The sequence below is a fragment of the Pagrus pagrus genome (assembly GCF_965226575.1).
Source record: "Pagrus pagrus genome assembly, chromosome: 22".
NCBI classification, from domain to species: Eukaryota; Metazoa; Chordata; class Actinopteri; order Spariformes; family Sparidae; genus Pagrus; species Pagrus pagrus.
The window spans coordinates 20,937,133-20,959,942 of NC_140204.1; the positions used below are offsets into that span (position 1 = coordinate 20,937,133).

General features: G+C 42.3%; 1 protein-coding gene across 4 annotated transcripts in view; it reads left to right on the forward strand.

Annotated features, from left to right (window-relative positions):
* Window positions 1-22,810, forward strand: part of pde5ab (phosphodiesterase 5A, cGMP-specific, b) — a 79,214-nt gene that overhangs the window by 7,213 nt on the left and 49,191 nt on the right. For 2 of the 4 annotated variants that reach the window (XM_084345035.1, XM_084345036.1), the window contains exons 1-3: window positions 14,129-14,433; window positions 19,476-20,010; window positions 22,431-22,604. In XM_084345035.1, the coding sequence (XP_084201161.1) occupies window positions 14,336-14,433; window positions 19,476-20,010; window positions 22,431-22,604 (807 nt within the window). In that variant the 5' untranslated portion in view covers window positions 14,129-14,335. Of the gene's footprint in view, window positions 1-14,128; window positions 14,434-19,475; window positions 20,011-22,430; window positions 22,605-22,810 lie in introns of those variants that run through there. The other 2 variants (XM_084345037.1, XM_084345038.1) reach the window with 1 other exon arrangement.

Sequence of the window (22,810 nt, forward strand, 5' to 3'; positions counted from 1 at the left end):
CTGGTACTGCAAGCACTGGAGGTTGTGTTTACAGTTCTGTATATATATTATGTAAATTGACCTAGATATGAAGCGTCCATAGCACATAATAAAGATAAAGAACAACCCTCTCCACTCCCTCTCCTCTCCTCTCCTCTCCTCTCCTCTCCTCTCCTCTTTGTGTATCTTGCGACCTAGAAATATTCACCACATGTATGATTTGGAGACAGAGTAAATAAGGCATTTACAACAGAATAATTTATTGGTTAGACAGAGAGTAAGATGATAATAGTGGAGCGACAATACGTCATCAGTCTGCGCTGTGTGTTGGTGTTTTTTTCATTGATGTGTGGTTGCCATGTGAGATCCAGCTGCTTCAGTCAACTATTATAGAAAAAAAAACACATGCAGTACCGGGGAGTATACATTTGCCAAACAGAAGACTGAGTCCTGTCATCCTGAGGGTGCAACATGTACTTTTAGTTTAGTGTACATATTGATTGCTTCTTCGTATACTGTTGTCTTATTTAGCTATAGACTGCAAGTCTATACTCTGCACTTGTCACTGTTAATCATTTACAGAGAGCAGAAGTGAAACAGGAAGTGGATTCTAATCCAGATGACAAATCACTGTTGTTATTGTGCAAATAACTGCCTTGGATATGTGTTTTACTTCATATATCAACATAAGGACAGTATTTTTTTTTCCAAAAACACAATCTAATATATTTGTTTATTTCTATACGCTTTAGTAGTATGCTTTAACGCACACTATTTCAAAATCTTACACTGTGGATGGATAGACAACTATCACTGGATTACTTTGACACTGAAGAAAATTTCAAAACATTATTCTCAGGCAGGTCCGCAGCCATGAGAGGAGTCTGTTTTCTATCATTTCTATGTGGATTTAAGGCCGTGGTAAGTGTGTAAGTAAGTTCAATGGTGTTGTCTGTGAAGATGTGTGACTGCAAGAAGCTTATGCTAAATACTTACGTAGGAGGATCATTTGTGCATAATGTCTATAGAGACATACGGCTGATGACAACCACATGCAATTGAAAAGCTTTTGCAAGAAGTACTAAGTACTAAGATGGGGAAATATATCAGAGGTAAAAAGAAAGCGCACTTCAATCTGCATAACAATTCCGAGAAGGTAACAGTTTTTCAGAAGCCTGAGCAGCCGTACCTTAGATTAAAGACACGTAAGTCGCTACACTTACAATAAAGCACCTTTTACAAAAGTAACTGGATCCTGTGATGGCTGTCTGTCCTTCCTTATGTCAAGCAACCCACATCTGTGATTAGAGAGACTGAACAATGACAAAAAAATAAAATGATTTATTGCATCAACATATAGCTTTTTGTGCTCACTCCCTTCACACGTGACATTGAGGGATCAGCCAAGTACCTAAAATGTAGATGATCAGGATAGCTCCACATGTATTGCCTGTATAGTGCCTTTGAATGAAAAAATAAATCATAAACTAAATGTCTTACACATTTTAATGCATAAGCAATAAAATACACCTTGCTTGTTTCAATGCCTTCAGGGGTTTTGCTCACAGCCTTACTTAGTCTCGTATGGCTAGGACTTGGATTGGTTGCCATAGTTAGCAAACTTCAGCTAGACTAGGAACAACTTGACCACAGTGCTATTAAAATGATCATTTGTGCAGCTATAATTATTATGTGAATAAATCTAGCAGGGAGGTATGGTGGCCCAGAGTGTCCCCTTGAAGCAACCATGCAATGCAATGCAAGCCATTATGTGGAGAATCTCTATGTGATGACAGTGGCATGTTTCAAATTGTTGTGAAGAACAAATGTTGGATTGTGAAACAATCATCTATAAAAACTACACTTCTACAGTCACAGTGTTCCCATTCTTACTTCAAACCAGGTAACCACTACGTGCACAGTGCCTTTCACTATGACTCGCACTGTAATTATTGACCGGGGAGCGTGTGGATGAGCAGTTTGTACTGATCAGGCCTGTGTGGACACAAGTGTATCATGGGACAGACACTGTGTGAGTGTGCAATTTGCATGTGTAATGTAGTTAAGTAACCAAACACCATCTGAGCACAACCCTGGGGCATCACACACACACACACACACACCTATGCAAACAGCTTTAATGAGTGTGTTTCCACTTCACAACAATTTTTTCCCCCGCCGTGTTTCCACAGAGTGATTTTTCCAAGTACATGCACACACACACTCACGTAAACAAACACACCTGAAATACATAGGTAAAGGTAAACGAGAAAGTACCAAACAAATATTTATTTAAATTATTTAAATAATTATCTGGAACATTTCAAATATAATTAAGGTTTGCGTTTGTTTTAAACTATTTAACATCTACATAGTGAATTCATTTTTCTGAAACACTCAGACAGGTATTTTGTCTAGTTATATAGCAGGTGAATAGACTGCTTTTATATGGCTCATTTCTAGTCTGATTGACCACTTAAAGCCCTTTACAACTCAAGTCAGCGATAACCATGCATACACACACTAACATACCGATGGAGCCACCGGGAGCAATCTGGAGTTTAGTATCTTGCCCAAGGACACTTCAACATGAAGACTGCAAGGTCCAAGGATTTAACCGGCGATCCTCCGATTAGTGGACAGTCACTCCTGAGCCACAGTCTTCCCAAACAAGTAGAAGTCTGTCATTGTGTGTGTACGTCTCTAAGAACCAGAGCCATAACATACCTCAACCTCTTAGAGGTAAGCTGTCCAGTACATGCTCAGTCTAATTACCACAGCTGCCATGATGAATCATAGGTGTATTTCCCTTTCCTTCATTTACCTCCAGGACATTAGACCACTGCACTGCAACATGATCCACAGAACACAAACCATCATGCAAGAATCCTCCTGCCAAATTAGGGCAGCAATCAGTGACAGCTCCTCCAGACAAGGTTCACGTTCAGAATGATGTCACAGATGAACGATGCAGTAAAATACTCGGGGTATGTTTATTTTAATTGCCTTGCAAACTGATAGATGCCTTCCAAATGGGAACGTCTACTGTAATGCTTCTTTATTTGAGTTATTGGGGCCATTACGACTATGGAAACTATCATAAATCTGGACAGTAATTGAGATCAGGACAAGCATCTTTCATGGAGTGCAGATGAAAGAGAAGCAAAGAGCCAGATGCTTCTGGGTGTCAAATGGTAATGGTGAGGGCGTTGTTGCTCAACATATTTGTGGTAAAAACTGTATAATATGCTTAAAGCCCAGGAATTCAAAAGGAAAATATCATGTTTTTGGCAAACAAGGCATTTCATCAGCTCACAATTGAATGGTTCAAGCCAAAAGAAACAGAAAGTATGACGGTTTAAGACAAAAGGTTGAGAGTAAGTAGAGTAGGGAGAGTAAGTTCACAGCAAAAAAACATCCGTCTGAAAAGTCAACTCCAGCTTCGTGAGTGATGCTGACCTCCACCCGAGATGAGCAAAATGTTTGTTCTCCCTTTCACTCCAGGAACACACTGATTTTTTTACCTTAATCAATCGACCAATCAATGAATCAATCAATCAATCAATCAATCAATCTTTATTTGTATAGCGCCAATTCACAACAAAAGTCATCTCATTAAATTGAGCAGGTCTAAACCATACTCCTTGATTCATTTATTCACAGAGACCCAACATTTCCCCATGAGCAAGCACTCTGCCTTTTAATAGGCGGAAACCTCGAGCAGAACCAGACTCACTTCTGGGCGTTCATCTGCCTCGACCGGTTGGGTTTGCCAGTTTTTCTCACACGGTCTTTTCTGTTTGGTCACTGAAGGTTTGAATTGAGTCTGAAGGTGATATGATGCCAACAATAAAGCTGTCAAAGATTTGGTTGACTTCAGACTTCCCCACCTCTGCAAAACTGTACCGGTGCAGATATAGTTTTAGACCCAGATTCCACTGCTGAGACATATCTCAAAATGACAAAAAGAACAGAGGAGATGCAGCCGAGATGGGAAATCTTTTCTCATCAAAACAACTCCAACTCTGAGCTCATCTGCATAATGCTCATCAAGAAGCGAAGAGGCCATGCAAATGGATGATAATGTTTCAGCCGGGTGCCTGTCATCATGCGCCACTTATCCTCTATGGGGGTGGAGAGGCAATCAGTTATGGCATCACTCAAAAATGGAAAAGGAGAAGTTCACAGCTAAACCCTCTGCATATACCGTATGTCTATAGAGAACCTGTACCAATATACTTTGACTGATGAGAGGTTTTATTGGGAGATGACATTTTCTATGTTCATATTAAAAATAGGTGTCACTGAGGGAAACATGGGTCTCAGATGGAGGTTGCTGAGTCACTGTAGCAGCTTATTATAGCCGCTAATGCTGCACATTTACCTTGGAGATTAACCATGACTGTGGATTTCACTCTGACTTTTCAGAAATGTTTTAAATAGTAACAATTGAGTTAGTTAGTTAGTTAGTTTTCACCCTTTTCCCCATTAAGTAACTTTAGAGGGGCATATTGAAAGATATGGGCAGGATTTTAGTTTGAAACATTAAAAAAATGAACTAACATTATCAACAGAATGTGAAGAACAGTGTTGATGTTATGTCACCTTTGAACTGTGTTTCCCAGAGATGTCTACTAAAGTTAGCATGCTAACCAGCTAGCCCCTAGCTGTAAATCACCTTCATACTGTATCCTCTGTGTTCAAACCTGCATTCGTCAGTCTCTGAGGCTGTGTTCAGTCCCAGTCTGGTGTCCAGTCATGTTTGCTTGGAGGCTGCTGAGTCTAGTTGAGCTGAGCTGGGTTGCACATTTGAACATTGCAAAAAACATTTGGCTATATAAAGATATAGTGGAGTAATGGCATCCTGCAGAGAATAAGATCACACTATATGTGTGTGTTGTTATCCAAGTTACTCTGTTCTTTATTTCGCTCAGTTCACCACCTACACTCCTTCCAGCGGTGGCAGCAACAGCCCAGGCTCTGGTTTCAGTGTCTCCACTGCCGCTTTCTATACCTGAACGTTTCTCTGGAGATGAAGCCAACCGCAGAGCCTTCCTGGTCCAGTGTGGTCTCCACTTCAAGCTTCATCCAGCGGCGTTTCCCTCTGACCACTCCGAGGTGGCTTACATCATCTCCCTTCTGTCTGGACATGCAGAGGCATGGGCTACTGCTGAGTGGGCTCGTAATTCCTCCATTTGCCAGTCTCTCGAGCTCCTCGCGTCTACCCTTTCTAAGATATTGGAACAATCAACTCCAGGCCCAGACGCTGCTCATGCCCAGATGAGATTGGGACAGGGAGGGCGTTCCTTAGCGGACTAAGCCATAGAGTTCCGCACCCTGGCAGCTGACTCGAGTTGGACACTGCAGCGTCCCAGTGTTTGAGTTGGAGTTGTGGCCCTTTGCTGAGTCCAAAGACTTCCCCTTTCTGAAGGTAACACCATAGTACTCACTGTGGTGGATAGATTTTCTAAGATGGTGCATTTCATTCCCATGCCTAAGTTACCCTCGTCTAAGGAGACAGCTGAGGTGCTGTTGAAACATGCTTTGCATCTGCATGGTTCAGTTCTCTCAGCCGAGCCTCAGTCAGCCTCACCTCTGGATACTTTCCCCAGTCCAACAGTCAAACAGAGAGGTTGAACCAGTAGCTGGAGAAGGGCCTCTGCTGTCTCATCTTGCCCCTCCTTGTGGTGAAAGAACCTTATCTAGGTTGAATATGCTCATAATTCCCTGCCTTGCTTGGCCTCTGGTCTATCTCTCTTCCAGTGTGTTTACGGCTACAACTCACCCGTTTCTGGATCTGGAGTCTGAGGTAGAGTGGCCATCGACCCTGGCGCCCATTCGCCAGTGTTGGCGGCGCACTTAGAGTTGGGTCCATCGCCAGCTTTTCCAAACTTCCGTTCGGGATAAGAAGACGGTGGATTGATATTAGACTCCAGCTCCCATTTACCAGCCAGGCCAAAGGTTTGGCTCTCTGCTTGAGACCTGCCGCCCACACCTTATCCCAGAAGTTGGCTCCTTGCTTCGTCGGAACCTTCCCCATTTCAGCCGTCTGCCTTAAACTCCCCAGAGCCTGGAGCATCCACCGTACCTTCCATGTGTCCTGCATCAAGCCAGCCAGGAAAGCTCTCTCCACTCTGCCTCTGCCTCACCCTTGAGTACTGTTTGCCTGTTCTGTTTGGATTTCCTGTGTACCGACCTGTTTCCGCAAGTAAACTCTGATTTTAGTAAAACCCTGTTTTTTGAGTTGTGCTTTTGGGCTCAGACCTGTGTGCTAAGATTTTGTCAGTAACTCCAAAATTGTCTAATATAATGATTAATGTGACAGGTAATCAGTATTGACATTTTTCAAGCAACTTGCCCAATGTCTGCACATGACATAATCATTCACATTTGTTAACAGGGAAATATTTGAGCCAGCAAAAAACAACCAGAATTTCTAAAATTGTAACTATGATTGTAATTTCAAAATGAATTTGCACTGGAAATCACCTCCTCTTTTTTTGTTCAGCACTGTCAAACTCTGAACTTCCAAAGCAGAGCCACAGCGGGAAAATGATTTATATTTCTATACAAATAGATATATTTGCCCTTTTCAGCCACTCAGGAAATTGCATTCTTGTTAAGGATTAGGAACATCAGCGTTGACCCCTACTTTCATCTGATTCATTCAAACTCTCTGAGGCTGCTGTGTGTGTGTGTGTGTGTGTGTGTGTGTGTGTGTGTGTGTGTGTGTGTGTGTGTGTGTGCGTGCGTGTGTGTGTGTGTGTTGTTTGCTGGGACAGCAACTCATTGTAGTTCCGGCCAGGATACTTTTATAATCATACTTCCACCCCAGAATGAAAGCTTGAGGCCAGATTATGTCAGTTATTTTAACTGCTGTCACTTTGCTAATATGCTATTGTAGGCATTTCCCAAGATTTCTCAGAAAACACACTTCCATTTGAGCTGGAAGGGAATGACTCTGTGTCGCTCTCCCTCTCCCATTGTGAGATTTATTCCTGTCGTCCCCGCTCTGTGCTGACATTGTGCAGACACGCGTCTGTGTTTTCTCAAACATTTGCTGGATGGAGCGAAGCCATTAAACATAGCTCTGCTCGCAAACAGCCCTGTTTTCAGGATCTGAGGTGATGCTGAAAAGAAAGCTTTTATCTCCTCAACTGAATTTTCGAGGCATAATGCTTCTGGCAGGGCCACCTATGCTGTATTGTGTTGCAGACAAGTCCGACTTTGAGTTCTTTGGCTGCAGCTTGAATCCTTGAATAGTGTAACAGAGACATGTGTAGACTTAGAGTGTTCGTTTTGTGTTTCATGAGCAAGGGTGGAAGATTTTTGTCAACCCTGAAAGGAACATGGAGTCCTCCAACAATAAGTTTATACAGTAGTGACAACATCGATATCCAAGCAGAGTGAGCTGATGTATGAGTCTTGTTCAGGTACGACTGACAGCTTTTTATTTCCTCCCTTCGTCTTTCAGATTTGTTTACTGAACATCTTCAGATGGAAAAGCAGCGGATAATGAGTAGAAATATCCCCACCTTTATGTCTTCTCACTATGTGTGTGTATGTGTGTGTGTGTGTGTGTACTGATGACTACTCCTGATTCATGTGTGCATGCCTGTTTGCATTTGATACAGTGCCTCAGGCATATTATATTATTATATGACTGTGTGTGATGTGTGTGTATCTGCATTTGATACAGTATATTGTGATTTGAATAACGTGTGAGTACCTTCTGTTCACCGTATGCACGTGTGCGTGCGTTTGTGATTGTGTGTATGCTGAGTGTATTTGGTTGATTTTCAATATGTGCTTGTACTATTTTGCATATTTTTTTATCATCCAATTAAACTATGTGTACATTTGTGTGTGTGTGTGTGTGTGTGTGTGTGTGTGCATATTTGTGACTTTTTCCCTCTCTGATTGGTGTGACATTTTGTTCATTTGATACAGTAAGTGTGAGTCTGTGTGGCCTGTGCACTGTGAATGGAAATTTTGGTTGGTTATCTGAGAGCAGTTCAGAGAGACTGGTTTACAACAGTGACCTGCTTATGTAATCCAATGTGTTGTTTGATGAGAAGGTGACAGCTTCAACGTCTGGCTCTCGCTGTTTAAAGGAAAATGTTATTTTTGTTTATTACATGGGCTTTTACCCAAACTGTCCAATGCAAACATCCACCACAGTTTACAGTATCTACTGTATCTGTGTTTTTGTAGTGGTTTGTTCAGTTTTCCTTTGCAGTGGTGGATTAATACAGACATTCTGCGTGCCTCAGTTTTGGATTTACCTCCAAATAAAGTGGTTTAGATAGTCTCGCTAATGTATAGTTGTGACATCACAGTGTAAGTGGCTCATTTAAAGGCCCAGTTTATGAATACAGGTTGTGCACATTTCTGCATGGATTTAGCGTTTTTATACTTTTACAGTATCTATATAGCATCTAGACCAATTTAATTTTCACTTCTAAATTCAGACATATCATTGCTGCTTTTCAGACTCCGCCAAACTTTACTGCACAATCACTCCAACACACCTTAAATGGACTTGCCGTCTTTCTCTATATACACACATATTGCACATGATCCCTGACCGCTCAGTCCAACCAGTGTGTTAGAGAAAGCCTTTCAATTATGTGACCTCTGATCTGACCACAGGGGATGGACAAAGAGAAATGGATAGTAGAGTGGGATATCAGAGTCGTTTACAGGAGTTTCCTCTTAAGTGCTGCATTCTGCTTCCTGTGCAGCGGCTGCAGGCATAATGTCTGTTGCTATTTCCGCTCTGTATGTTTATCACATTTACAAATCTACTATGGTCCTGTTGTAGTACTGTTTTACTTTAGATGGTTTTATCCTTTGTGTGGCCATTGTTTCGAGAGAGGCGGAGATGCACAGTTAAAGAGGGAAAAGCTATGTGGTGCAGACAAGTATTTTTAAGTTCTGTATCAGGACATCTGCAGTGTCATCTTGCCCCAACTGGACGTGTTTCAGTTTCTTGAAGACGTTTCACCTCTCATCCAAGAGGCTTCTTCAGTTCTAACTAACTGGGAGTTACAGGTTTTTAAACTCTGTGGGAGTGACAAAACAACCTCTCCATAAACGAATGGCACAACACATCCACTTACATCTGAAGGAGACAAATCATTCCTTTGAGGACAACAATGTAAACATCTTGTCCAGAGAAGACAGATGGTTTGAAAGAGGAGTAAAATAATCCATCTATGTCAAACTGGAACAACAGTCTTTGAACAGATGGGGGGGCCTAAGACATTACCTATCACCCACCTACAATGTTGTGCTGAGTTCCCTCCCCAGACAGCTTAACAACCATTCACACCTGGGCTCACCTAGACCTAACAACCCACATGAAGGCCGGTTGGGTCAACGACCCACCAGTGGCCCTAACGACTCATACAACGACTTGATAAAGACACTCCCACACAGTTTAAAAGCCTGCAACTCCCCTCCAGTTAGTTAGAACTGAAGAAGCCACTTGGATGAGAGGTGAAACGTCTTCAAGAAACTGAAACACATCCAGTTGCCTACGATACAGCACTTAGAATTGCCATGACCTGGATGACTGAGAACCTTCATCAACACGCAGACAAGTTGTGGCCAGCTCGGCTCAGAAACACATTAAAAGTTACTTCAGGAGTCAAAGAGCCTGAGGGACTTTCCTTTATGTGTGTTATACAGGTGTGCAGTGTAGGGTAAAGTTACCTGAAGTGATCTTTATGCACCTGTTTAGTAGTGCGAGGTTTTTGCTTCACATTCTAAAGCTGGTGTAAATCCTAATGTGAATTCAGGATTTACTGGGCATCAAATGAAATATGGTACATTTCAAGACAATTTTTTTTGCTATATGTTTTTTATTTTTATTTAGTGGTGATGGTCATAGCTCAGTGACTAAATACATAGTATGAATGTTTTTGTTTGTATACCTCAGGCATGTGTGTTTGTGACTTTATTTGTTTACGCAAATACACACATTTAATCATTTGAATGTTATGACCAAAAACATACCAACAGTGTTGGCCAGTCTGCCAGTCCAACCCTTTTGTATACATGGAAATATCTAGAAACTAGAACAACACTCTTGGTAGCCCTATATAACTCAAAATTTTAAACAAGCCATAACTGCTTAACCACAATTAGCCCCACCAGACATAGGTTTACTAGGATCCACATCAAGTTGTACTCACTCATAGATACCATCAAGATCTTTGTGTTAATCCCTGAGAAACTAACTTTAAAGCAGTTCTTGCTGCTCTTGCTCACAAATCATTGGCAGTGGTGTCAGTGTGCAACACTGATATTATTCATGCACTTGATATGTATATTAGTAGGCCTTTTTCAAATTGTAGATCTTGGCTTTTATTTTGACATGAAAAGTGATCTTTGCTATAAAAAAGTTGGTGATCAACTGGTGATCAAGATGAATCCTAATGACTTTGGCAATCCCGACTATTCACACAGCGCCACCAAGATTCCACTGTCTTGCATGCTTTGGACAGCCTCAACTGTACTTTGTGTTTGGTGCAGCTGGTCCTCATCAGACTAACGACCACATAGGTGGACTGTGAAAGCTGCCTATTACGAGCCATATTTACGTTTCTTGTGGTTGTAGTAATTACATGAGCACCGTCATTATTTTAACCCAAACTACTTTGTTTTCCAAGAACCTAACCAAGTAGTTTTCTTGCTAAAACCTAACCAAACTCTGACAGCGCGACAAAGATGCGATTCGCCTGTCTCTGGTACACTGCAACGTGCATGTTGTTTTGGGAACAGTGTATGTTATTTTGGGAGTCACTGGTAATTGACCGACTCAGTCATTTAAGTATGAGGATGTGTTGGTTTAGTGCAACTTAACAATGTAAGCATGCCATGATAACTAGCATACTCAAAATACTTAAGTCAGCAATTTGCAAGGGCCACCTTGCCAAAGTACATGCTCGCAGAGCTGCTAGCATGGCTGTAGTCCTGTTGTATTGTTTGACCATTTTAAACAAGTGGAGTTTGTCTTTGCTAAGTTTAGTGAGTGTCTTTTCTTTCTTATTATTATATATGTAGGAGGCTATTTCAGAGTGGACAGCATAGATACTAAATTATCTCAAGACACAGATTTCTTTAGTCATTTTTATAAAGTCTGCATGGTGCATTAATTAAAAAGCTGCACAGTAAATGACCTGAAAAATGTGTCATCCCTGATCTGTGTCTAACAGGAGTTACATCAGAAAGGCTCAGGTCATAAGTAACATACACAGGACAGAAAATAGCACAGGGATACAGAAGGACGGATGTATAGATGAAATATACTGTGAAGATGAGCTCTGTTGTCCCTGATTGGCTGTGCTGTAGGTTTGGTGGGAGGCTTGAGGGGGGTTGGGATGCTGCTTATGGGTTCCTCCCAGGAGGACCAGCCACCATCTGCTGGTAAGGTAACACCGTCAGTGGGGGCCAAGTGTCCAGCTGAGGGGACACTGGAGACCAGCACAGCGAGGACAGACACAGAAGCTGAAAGCCATTAGACTTCATCAATAAAAGCCTGCAGCTAAGTGATTCACGGGATAATTGTTAATTATTTAAATTAATTATTGCTGGGGTTGATTGTGAATTGTTTATTTTGAATTAGCAGCTTGATTACAGTGTACAGGCTGAATAAGGTCAAAAGAGATGAATAAATGAATGATTTGGGGTTAACTCGTGAGGACTTTGCAAAGGAATTTCTTCAATTTGCTAAATTTACTCCACCTCTGAATTTCAACCAGTGTCAAAACCACTTTGACACATTTCTCACAGTTAATATTTGATTTGTTTTTTGTCTACTCCTTATTGGAGTGAAAATTGACCCATCTGCCTCTTTCTGGAGGATTCATGACTACAGATGGGGCTCGACATTAAACAGAAGTGTATAAACCAAATATCTTCACAGAAGTTAACAAAACACCTCTGTATAGCCAGTTCCCTGGAGATGAAGAATGTGCATTATTATGTAAAAGCCAAGATAAATCGATGTACACAAACTCCGTCTGTGAGTGCTCAGCAGTGACTTATTTTTTAACTGACGTGAGTTCACCAAGTCCAACTATTGCGTGCCATGTTACACATACAGTGACAGAAGACGGCAGTTCCAAGCTCACCAGAAAGTCAAACAACAGGACAGACGATTAGTTTCTGACCACTTTGTACTATATCAGATCAGGGCTTCCATAGGATAGGCCATCTGTCTCTCACACATGAGTGAACACAAGTGAAGCGCACTCACAACCATTTAGTTTTGTTTTGGCCTATAACAAACTGTTCAGCTTTCATTTTCATGTACCATGTTAAATCATAGTGTAGGCATACACATGAACTCATTTCATGTTGAATTGAAAACTGACATGTATACTCACTCAACAACAACAGTGTCACCTGTTGTTACAGTAGGCTTGTAAAATAGGCTATGCAAATGTGACTAGTGTCTCACCTAGTATAGAAGTAAATGTTTTGGCTCAGTCTTTTCCAGTTAATTATGCCCTTTCCAAATCTAGTGTTTTTCCACTCTGCTGTGGAGTTAATGATGGCCAGGGCGGCGTCGGCTCTGCTGTTGAATTGGCTCTGCTAACTATTTCAGAGCTGTGTTTATTGGATTATTTAAAATATTTATTTATTTATGTGTAGGTAACAATACATATTTTTATTGGACCTATCTTAGACTCAATGCAGTGACAGTTTTTAGCCGTTTTTTTTTCTCCAGGGGCCAGGCTTGTTTTTTCCCCATGCTTCCAGTCCAGCTGAGCTCAGCTAACCATGACCTGACTTCTTTCATTTCATTTAGGGATTTTAGAATTTCATTTTGTCGGGATTATTGTATAAAATCTTTGACTACTAAACATTGTAGCTACATCAGAGGGCTACTTTAGAGAAAAATATAAAATAATAACTCTATAATATTATAACATACAGTATGTATATATTAGCCATGTCTGATGGCTACCAATCAAACGTGTGATGTTACCCACAGATTGAACAGTAAATTCATTGTGGCCCACTGAGCTCCCTCCTTATCTCTGATTGTACATCGGACTACCAGGTCACCCAGGTGGTGTGGACATGGGAGGATAGCCAAGAATAGGCACTCAACCGTGGATGCGGGTCCCACTGATCTCCCTCCCTCTTGTCCAGTGGAGTACCAGGGCCACGAAAATCTCTGTCAGCATCACTGACATGTTATCATTTCCTAACTGTATGTTCAGTGGCTGTGTGGTATAATGGGCTGTGCTCGGATTTTTCGCTTTGGTTGTTTAAAACAAGCAGCCAGCGGTGGAGCTGATGCAGTGAACTGTGAGCTGTAGTTCCCCCGGTAAACACACCACCCTGACTGGCTGTCACAGCTGCAGTGTCTCTGGGCTCGTTCGGTAGAGCGGACAGACTGGGTGGTGAAGCAGCACCAGGGCAGCCTGCCTGACCACGGAGTGTCTCCAGAATATAAGTGACCCCGAGAGTAACAACAGAAGACTAGAAACTAGTGATTTAAAAAAAAGTGGGCGGTAGCTGTCATTGTGGCATGTGGCATTGTTAGTTTTAAACCATATGGGAACATCCGCCTAACGTTCCCAGTATGTTTCTCTAGAGATTGTTAATGGTTATTTAATGGGGCCCTTATGTAGGCTGCCCTTTTTTTTAAAGGGTTGGTATAAGGGAGATTTAAGATGATGCCATATACATCTGCATCAGCTTTATATGACAAATGAATAAAACTGAATAAACTGAATCAAAAGTGTGCCTTTTCTTTAAAGGCACACTCCACCAGTTTTACACCATAACATTAGTTTACATATGCACAGTACAACACAGTCAGTAAGGAAGTGTTGCATGCTTGTTTTCTCATGTCTGGTGACACCAGAGTAATGTTATCAATGGTTATATTGGGATTAGGTTTACAGGCTGCACGTTTTTGAACACAGAACCTGTGTAACCGAGACAGGTAGTAGAGTTTGAAAGAGGCAGAAAAAAAAATCAGTTACATCAGTGTCTCTGTTTGTAGCGCCCTTTATCACACTCAATGAGAGAGAGGGGGTAGTCTATTGCTTCTCTCTTTCTCTCTCCCTCTCTCTCTCTCTCTCTCTCTTTCTCTCTTCAGTAGTCTCTTCACCAACTAGGAAGCGCACAGTCACCGCTCCATGATTCGCGCACCGACCGACCGACCGACCGACCTGCCCCCGCGCACCTCTCTCCTTGAGCCGCTTTCTGTCCGTCTCTCTGTCTCTCTGTCTCTCTGTCTTCGTTGACATTATTCGGTACCGGATCTTCCGTGCGTAGATGTAGACGGTAACCGGAGCTCACAGTGGCAGACTGTTGTCGCCTTTGCGCCATGGATGACTGCTGTTCCCCGGAAAGAGAGAGGATGGAAGCGTGGCTGGACGACCACTTGGAGTTCACTCACTCCTACTTTATCAGGAAGGCGTCAAGGTAAAAAGAGGGGAGGGAGAGGGGGGTGCTCCCTCAGTGTGGACACTGAAGCTGATTTTGAATGCGAGTGTAGTTTCCAGAGAGAAATTCAGCTTAATTTGCTCTGTTAGTTTACATTGTTTTGTTAGGCATCACTTCACCTCTCTGGCTGTGTAACCCAGCTCTAATCATATCTAACAGTAAACAATCCTTTCCAGCAGAAAATGGGTTTAAGTGCCATCCATGACCTGGAAACCCTGTGTCCCTGCTCAGGTAGCGTACCTGCAGAGCTGGTGATTCCTCCTCTCACAGCTCAGCTCTGTTCCATCCCCTTCACAATCACTAACAGCTCTGAGAGTTGCACACAGAGCCCCTTTAATCATTAACTTTTACTGCTGCCAATGATTCTGTTTAATTCTCAGCCCATACTGTTGGATAGGTCCAGGGTGATAATTATACAACCTTCTGCAGAGGTGCCTGGGCCATAAATGAAATTACTTTTCATCTGTGGTAGCCTCTTCGCTCTAGACCTCAGAGAGCGTGGCTAGGAGCAAATTAGCCGTTTAATTTCTTAAGCAAACACAGATCCCAAATCAGTCTCAGGCAGTTAGAGCTATATAAGGCATTTTTTTACACGAGGCCATGTCATCAGCCATGGCAACACTTCATCAGGACACTCCGGGTCTGCGTTTGTTTTCATGACAAACCCCTTCAGACCCATTTATCCACTTAAACCACCATGGCAACTTCACTTAGTTTGCCTTTCATCCACTAACTGCAACGCACATTATCTCAATCCCATCCCCATCTACCAAATATTTTCCACCGTCAGAGGACACGGTTTCCCCCTCCTGCTGTTTTTGACCGCATTATGAGAGCACGAAAAAGTTGATTGACTCGGTGCAAGGGGATTGCACACATCAGCCGTTCTGCTGTGCTGGTTGAGAGGCATTTCTCAGAGAGGTATTGATTCAGCCACACCTCCACTGGATACATTAGGGTCGGCTCTGTGGGGAGGCCGGCAGCTCAATGGGAGATGGAGTTAAGGAGAAGTCAACCTGACTGGCAGATAACAAGCCATTCTCTGTGGCGCCTGAAGTTTTTTTTTATGCCTGGCTCAGGATACCATGGTTAATTTCATGACTTTCAAGGATTTTGGCCTTCCACTCATGTGAACAGAGCCTTTGACTGGCATGAAAACACCAGTATGAATCATGTGACTGACAGCTGAAAACACAGTGGAGCATGCTTGAAAGTGTGTGTGTGTGTGCTCGTGTTGTAGGAGTTGATTAGACAATGTGTTGGCTGATTAGAGAGCTTCTCAGTAATCACATCCAATTTAGTTTCCACACACAAACCTACATTGTCTGACACACACACACACACACACACACACACACACACACACACACACACACACACACACACAGACGTTAGATTTGTTCCAGCAAATATTCAGAGGGCTTTCAGTCAACAGTGAAATTAGGTAATCACATAATATTAAGTGTGTGTGTATGCATTCACTTTTATTGCACACGATCATTCATTTTATCTGAGAATTTTTGTATTTCTTTTTATAATTTTCCCAGTAATGACACTGTCAGTTGTGTTTTCATCATTTGCTGTATTCTTGCTGTTATCACTGCAAGATGATGTTATTTTCTATCCAATTTCACAGCAGCGTATTTTAGCCGAAAGCCATTACAAATAAGTTCTTCTAACCTCAAGTTATTTGTTTACTTTTCCTAATCTTGGGTATATCCTTGGTTTAAAACTAAACTTTGTCTGTTTGCTGTTTGGTGCCGAGCAGGTATTGTTTGATGGATCTATGAGAGATTTTTAGCTGTAAGCTGCTGCCTGTTGATGCTGGAGATGAGGGTGATGAGCCAAAAACCCCCAAAAGTAAAAACAACTTCCATTTTTCAAGTTCAAGTTTCTTTTATCGACCACATGGTCAGGCTGGTGGAATTCATTTCAAGTACAGATGGACTCGCTGTGACAAGACACCACATACAGCACTGGTGACATAGAAGAAAAACATAACTCTTTTCGAGTGCAAAAAGAAAAACCTAGTGCAAACACATCACATCACATATTTAGAGAGTTAAAAAACTGAACGGCTCTGGGGAAGAAGGAAACTCTTAAAGATTAAGGCGTTCAGTGCTGCCTCCCAGAGATCTGGCTCCTGTCAGGGGGTGATGTGCTGGGTAGAAAGGATCATCTGTGATCTTTCTTGCTCATGAGATGGTGCGTTGTGTGTATATGGAGTCCAGTGTTCGGAGTTTACAGCCTATGATCCCAGATGCTCTAGTGATTATTCTGTCCATTTTCTTTATTGTATGTTTTGATGTGTTTCCGTACCATACAGTGATTGACAGTGACAGGATGCTTTGAATTATTGCTGTGTAAAATTGAACCAGTAGACTTTGTCTGACTGTATTTTTTGAGCTGTCTTATAAAGTATCAGTTGGGTTTTCCTTGTTTGATAATTGGCCTCGAGGTCCCATTTCAGCAGGGTTGTCGCGTTCAAGGTCGGGATGTGTCGCGTCAGCTCATTAATGGCCCGATCACTAATCTCTGTTACCTGTGTGGGTGGACAATACACTCCTGCTAGGATCACTGACACAAACTCTCTTGGGAGGTAGTATGGTCTGTATTTGATGGAGCTGTATTACAAGTTGGGTGAGAAGTGCTTTTGCAGAAAAGTGGTTGTTATACCAGCGGTCATTGATCATGAAGCAAATACCGCCTCCTCTGGATTTTTGGCTGTAAGATTTCAACCTGTCTGCTCGGTATAATGTGAAGCCAGCCACCGCTGAGTCCATAAATCATCCAGCCATGTCTCTGTCAGGCAAATCGCGGAGCGTTTCTTAAAGACCAGATTGGTTTGGATCAGCAGCAGGAGTTCATCAAACTTATTCCTGAGTGATCGGATGTTTGCAAGCCACAGAGCTGGTAACGGTGATTTGAAGGGACATCTCCTGTGTCGGGATAGGGTTCCTGACCGCCGGCTGCTGCGTTGTTTGTGCTGCGGGGTGTGGTGGGCCTCAGTAGGATTCGATTATCGCTGTCCAGGTGAGGTGCTGTTTGTTTGTATCTCTTCAGGTAGAGGGCGGACATATGAGTAAGTAATGCTCCCGATTTCCAGTTGTGTTTTTTGATCATATGTATACGTTGGCAAAGTAGTACAACCTTGTTTTAGTGCCATACTATCCGACTACAGAGCAGCTTCTTTCCTCAGACTGTGAGATTCCTCATTTTGTCCTCAGCTATTTTAATTTTATGACTTATTCAATTTGGATAAGTTAGAATCTGACCCAGTGACGGGCATTAAGAATAATAACTATACAGAAATATCCAACATTTTTGCTTGTTTGCTTATGTAGGTCATAGCAGAGATGCTCACAAGTCTTTTCTTGGAAGTCCAAGTCAAGTCTCAGGTCTTTGGTCACAACTCCTTTCCTTTAGAGTTCATAACTGTATTTTGCCTTGTAACATTAACATACAGCTACAATATAGATCAGGTATTGACCTCTCTAGGTGTCAGTATTAAACTGAGACCGTTTCTTAACCAGTTAAAAGTATGTTTAAGAAATTAATCGAAAGTCAGTGTGCCATGATTATGTGCTTGATGCCATTGTGATGGCTGCTGCAAAATACAAAGCCTTGCTTTAAATCCTAATTCTTAATTCAATTAAACTAGTTTCAAAGCCAAATCACATTGAAATAGCACTCTGTAGAACGCATATCTCTGCCATTCCCTTTGTACTCATAGATAGCAGCAACTTAAGCAGGTTCAGAAATAATTCCTGGATTTGTCCCTTTATCTGGATCTGCACTAAAAGTTAACAGGGTCTGTTCTGGGTTGAGACCCATCCTCCATCCAGGTTTAGTGGAAATTCATTCAGTAGTTCTGACAAACCAACCCGACCAAGAACTTTGGAAATCCATTAGCCAATAAATGGTTGGTGCTGCTGCAAATTTTTTTGATTGGTGATTTTAAATTCATGCCAACTAACCACAATTTCAGATACTTTAGGCTAATCAGTTGGGTTTATAACAACTCAAAAAGATGGCAAAATGCATCCTCTCATTTAGTATATCTAATGTGGTATATGATATGATATCATGCTATCATATCATGATCATATCCTATTTGACCTGGTTATATGACGTTAATGCTTGATAAAGCACTAGGGGCTGTAAAAAGCCAAGACGGGCCGTTGTCAGTGAAACTGCCTGACCAGCTCAACAATGCGGCGCCAGATGGCCAGTCCACCACTGCACCAGGTCAAATATCAAGACAGCGCCCGACACTGAAAGCTCTTTGGACTGGAGGAAACTTCTTCGAGGAAAATGTCTTTCTTCCTTTGCTTCCATTCTGGGATGCGGCCATAGTCAGGCACCGTGACAGCGCCGCGATGGACAACTGCAGTCATTGCATATTAAAAAAACTGATGAAGATGTGGAACGATTAGATATTTTAAGTGGTGGCGGCCTGGAAATTGGCAGTGGCGCCCGCCTCCAAAATGAATATGCAGGAAAAACCCTGATGTTGTAAGTATGGAAGCACCCATCTCCAGACTCCCCAGCTCTGGTTTGCTTGATTGGGCCAAGTGTGTGTCATATTAGGGATCGTAATTGTTCACTGTTGGAACCAATTGCCAATTTTAAGAATGTGGTATTTTTATATCTGTCTGTTGGTTTTGGTACAGGGGCAGATGAGATGAGAGATTTGTGTTCTTGTGCACTTTTGTGTTTTGTGTTCAACCAGTGTGTTGTCTTGGGCATTTACTCATTTGTTCAATATGTTGCTCTTTCAACTAACTGTCAGGAATCAGAGGTTGTATGTTGGCAGAAATAGTGATAGTAAGGGGTGTCTGGTCTTCATTAATAAGGTCTGTTACTCATGAACTACATAAATCTGTGTTGTAGGTGATACTGTGCTTCCTGACACTTACTTACTTGCAACCTACAGTACATCTGTAACAGCTGTACAGATGCAGTATCTTCTGTGACAGCAAGGCCAAGTGTCTGATACAGTTTGCTCTCTATTTCAACAGGGAGATGGTAAATGCCTGGTTCGCTGAGCGTGTCCACTCCATCCAGCCATCTGCCTCCAAAGAAAATCCTCCACAGCAGCGGGCCCACCAGTCTTCCACAGACTCCACTGCCCCCTCTGCCTCCACCGTACTCCCACCCACCCTCAGCCTCCTGGACAACCGCTGTCCATCTCCGGCCACAGTCTCCAGCCCAGCCCCTGGAACCCCGACTCGCAAAATCTCAGCATCAGAGTTCGACCGCCCACTCAGACCCATTGTGGTTAAAGACTCTGAGGGCTCTCTGACGTTTCTGAGCGACGCTGACCGTGATACTGTTCCTCTACGGGGCTCAGTGATGGGTGAGGGTGGTGTCAGTGGGGGAGGTAATGGAGGTGGATGCAGTGGGACAGGTAGCGGCAGCGGGGGTGACCGCTGCACCAGGCTGCTGGAGCTGGTGAGGGATGTGTCGAGTCACCTGGATGTGACAGCACTCTGCCACAAGATCTTCCTCCACATCAACGAGTTGATTGCTGCAGACCGCTACTCACTGTTCCTGGTAGGAATGAAAGGGTTATGGATCACACTTTAAAATTCTAATTGGTTTAACTGGAGCACTGTGATCAGCCAGGGCAAGAGGAAGTGAGACATAAGACTCAACAGTATATATGGGTGCTGGTGAAACATCTTTTAAAAACTCATTACAACCATTATAGTGTTTAATAGTAGTTTAACATTGTTAGCTGTGATGCTTGTGCCAGTTTGAAAGCAACATATGTTCTACTACGGACAGAACTTCTTATTATCATCCTTCTGGGCCTGTTTTTTTTTGACACAAACTCTTTCCACATTTTTTAATGTAGAAACATCATTCAAACATCAAAATAAACTCAGTTAGGACCATTATGCTATTACTTTTCTTAATAATATCATTCATACTTTCAGAAATATTCAGCGTTTTTCATTTCAAATGACTGGCAGAAGGTTAAAAATTCCCATATTTTCACACTTTTTCGAGCATTTTCAAAACTTAGTTTCAAAACTAAATATTCATGCTTTGAGCTAGAAACTCCATTCAAACTTTGAAATGCGTCACATCTTTTCTACATTGTAGTTCAGTCTTTGAAGCTTAGATATAATGGATGTCAATTAGAAAACCCTTCAAACCCACTCATTTTCAAACAGAGAGTGGGGGCATGGTTAATAGTCATAAGTAGCTGTTACCATCTCAACCAGAGTGCCGTTCTAGCATCAACAAGACTAGCATGCATTATCGATAGCATCGATATTAGCATGGACAAGCAATAGCATGAATATTAGCAGGGATAGTGGTAGCTGTCATTAAACAGAAGGACTTCTTGTGTATTGATGAGCTGCAGGGTTTATTCATGGTCAGACTGTAACCCGTACTGTACATTTACTGCCACCAGACAACTTCTCTGCTAAACTTTCCTCTCTGTTCCGGTGACTAACACCAGGCTGCTCTGAACACAATCACTATTGCTATCTCTCCTTCTCTTGCTCGACCACTCACACACTACACACTGCCCTGTTTCATAAAGGAGCTCGCGGCTTATATAAACTCTGTTGGAAGATGATATATGACACCCAGATTCTACTATACTCATACGTCACCATTCCATATTAACAACAGCTTAAATTTAGTGAATTTGAGCACAAAATAAAGTTCAAGTTTCAAAAAGTATTCTACAAACAGTGTGGCTCATCAACATTGCCAGCAAAGAACTAGATAGATAGATAGATAGATAGATAGATAGATAGATAGATAGATAGATAGATAGATTGATTGATTGATTGATTGATTGATTGATTGATTGATTCCCCAAGGGGAAATTAGGTTGCCATACAGTAGCAGCAGTTACATTCAAGTACAAATACAGTCAAAATACAAGGGCAAATATAGAAACCATAACAAGCAATAAAGTACTGTAAGTACTGCTCCACTAGTCACATTTTTGACGATACAAACATTTCACCGTGTGCTCAGCAGCATTCATAGTCTCTACCATAACGCTATTTAAATTATAGCAGTTACGGTCTTTCAGGAAGAAGCATGATTATTTGAGGTGAACCTCAGCTGAAATCTCTATATAATCAACTTTTTTCAGTCAAAGTCACCAGTACCAACTTACGTTACTATCACTATGGAAACCTTTGATTACAAGTGGGAGCTGAGACAGATTTGCCAGTGAGTGCAGATTAACACACATGTTCGCACACACACACACACATACACACAAACACAGTGAGACATGCACACAGAAGCCTGCACGCTGACCACACAAAGACACAAACGCAGCAGAAAATGTGCGTGTAAGCATTTTGTATTGCTTATTTCTTTACCACTTTTCCAACAACTTATACTAAATTAAACTATTATCTGCTAATGTATTCTTAAAACCAGAAACACTATTCAAGCCAACATCGCAGGTTAGCTCAGAGTCTATAGTATTTTTTGAGTCCTTCATTCTCACCCCACTATTGACTCTTCAGATGCAACTTCAAATAAATTAAAGCCACCAATTCAGGTCAGCCATCTGCTGTAGACGCTCTTCAATGTCAGAGTGTCTCTGAGCTAGTAAGGTAAGGTGGACAGACTGGGTGGCGGAGCAGCAGCAGAGCAGCCCGCTTGTCCACGCTACCTATCGAGCCCAGAGACACAGCGAAGAGCGACTCCGGAGGGTGAGTGACCCAGACAGGAGCAGCAGAAGACCAAGTCAGAGGCCGATGACATTAGTGTGTATTCCCGCAAAACTACAGTTCAGACACCACTGAAAACAGACATTATCAGAGCTACTGTGTAAGTTAAGCTAACCAATCAGATGCGGAGTACACAACCAAAAAAGCCAACCAATCAGAGGTGGAGTAGGGCAGATCTTGCAATAACATAAGTGGGATCCATAATAACGCAGTGTTGTGGCGTGTGTGTGTGTGTGTGTGTGTGTGTGGTGGTCACAGGTGGGCGAGGACAGCTGCAACAGGAAGTTCTTGGTGAGCCGCCTCTTCGATGTAGCCGAGGGTTCCACACTGGAGGAGTCCTCCAGTAGCTGCATCCGGCTCGAGTGGAACAAGGGCATAGTGGGACATGTAGCCGCCACGGGACAGCCACTCAATATCAGGAATGCTTATGAGGTGAGGATGCCATATGGGTTTTCTTCTTTTATTACATTACAGGGGTCAGTGTGAATGCTGGTGAAGCCTGTAAAGAGGCGTGTTTTCTTTGGATACATTTGGTGGTTCTTGCTGACAAAAACTCAAGGGGGGAGGGAGATCATGGAAGGGCAAGTAGGTCAAAGTGCTCCTGGGGAGGGTTCATCTTCACAAGACATACGCAGGCA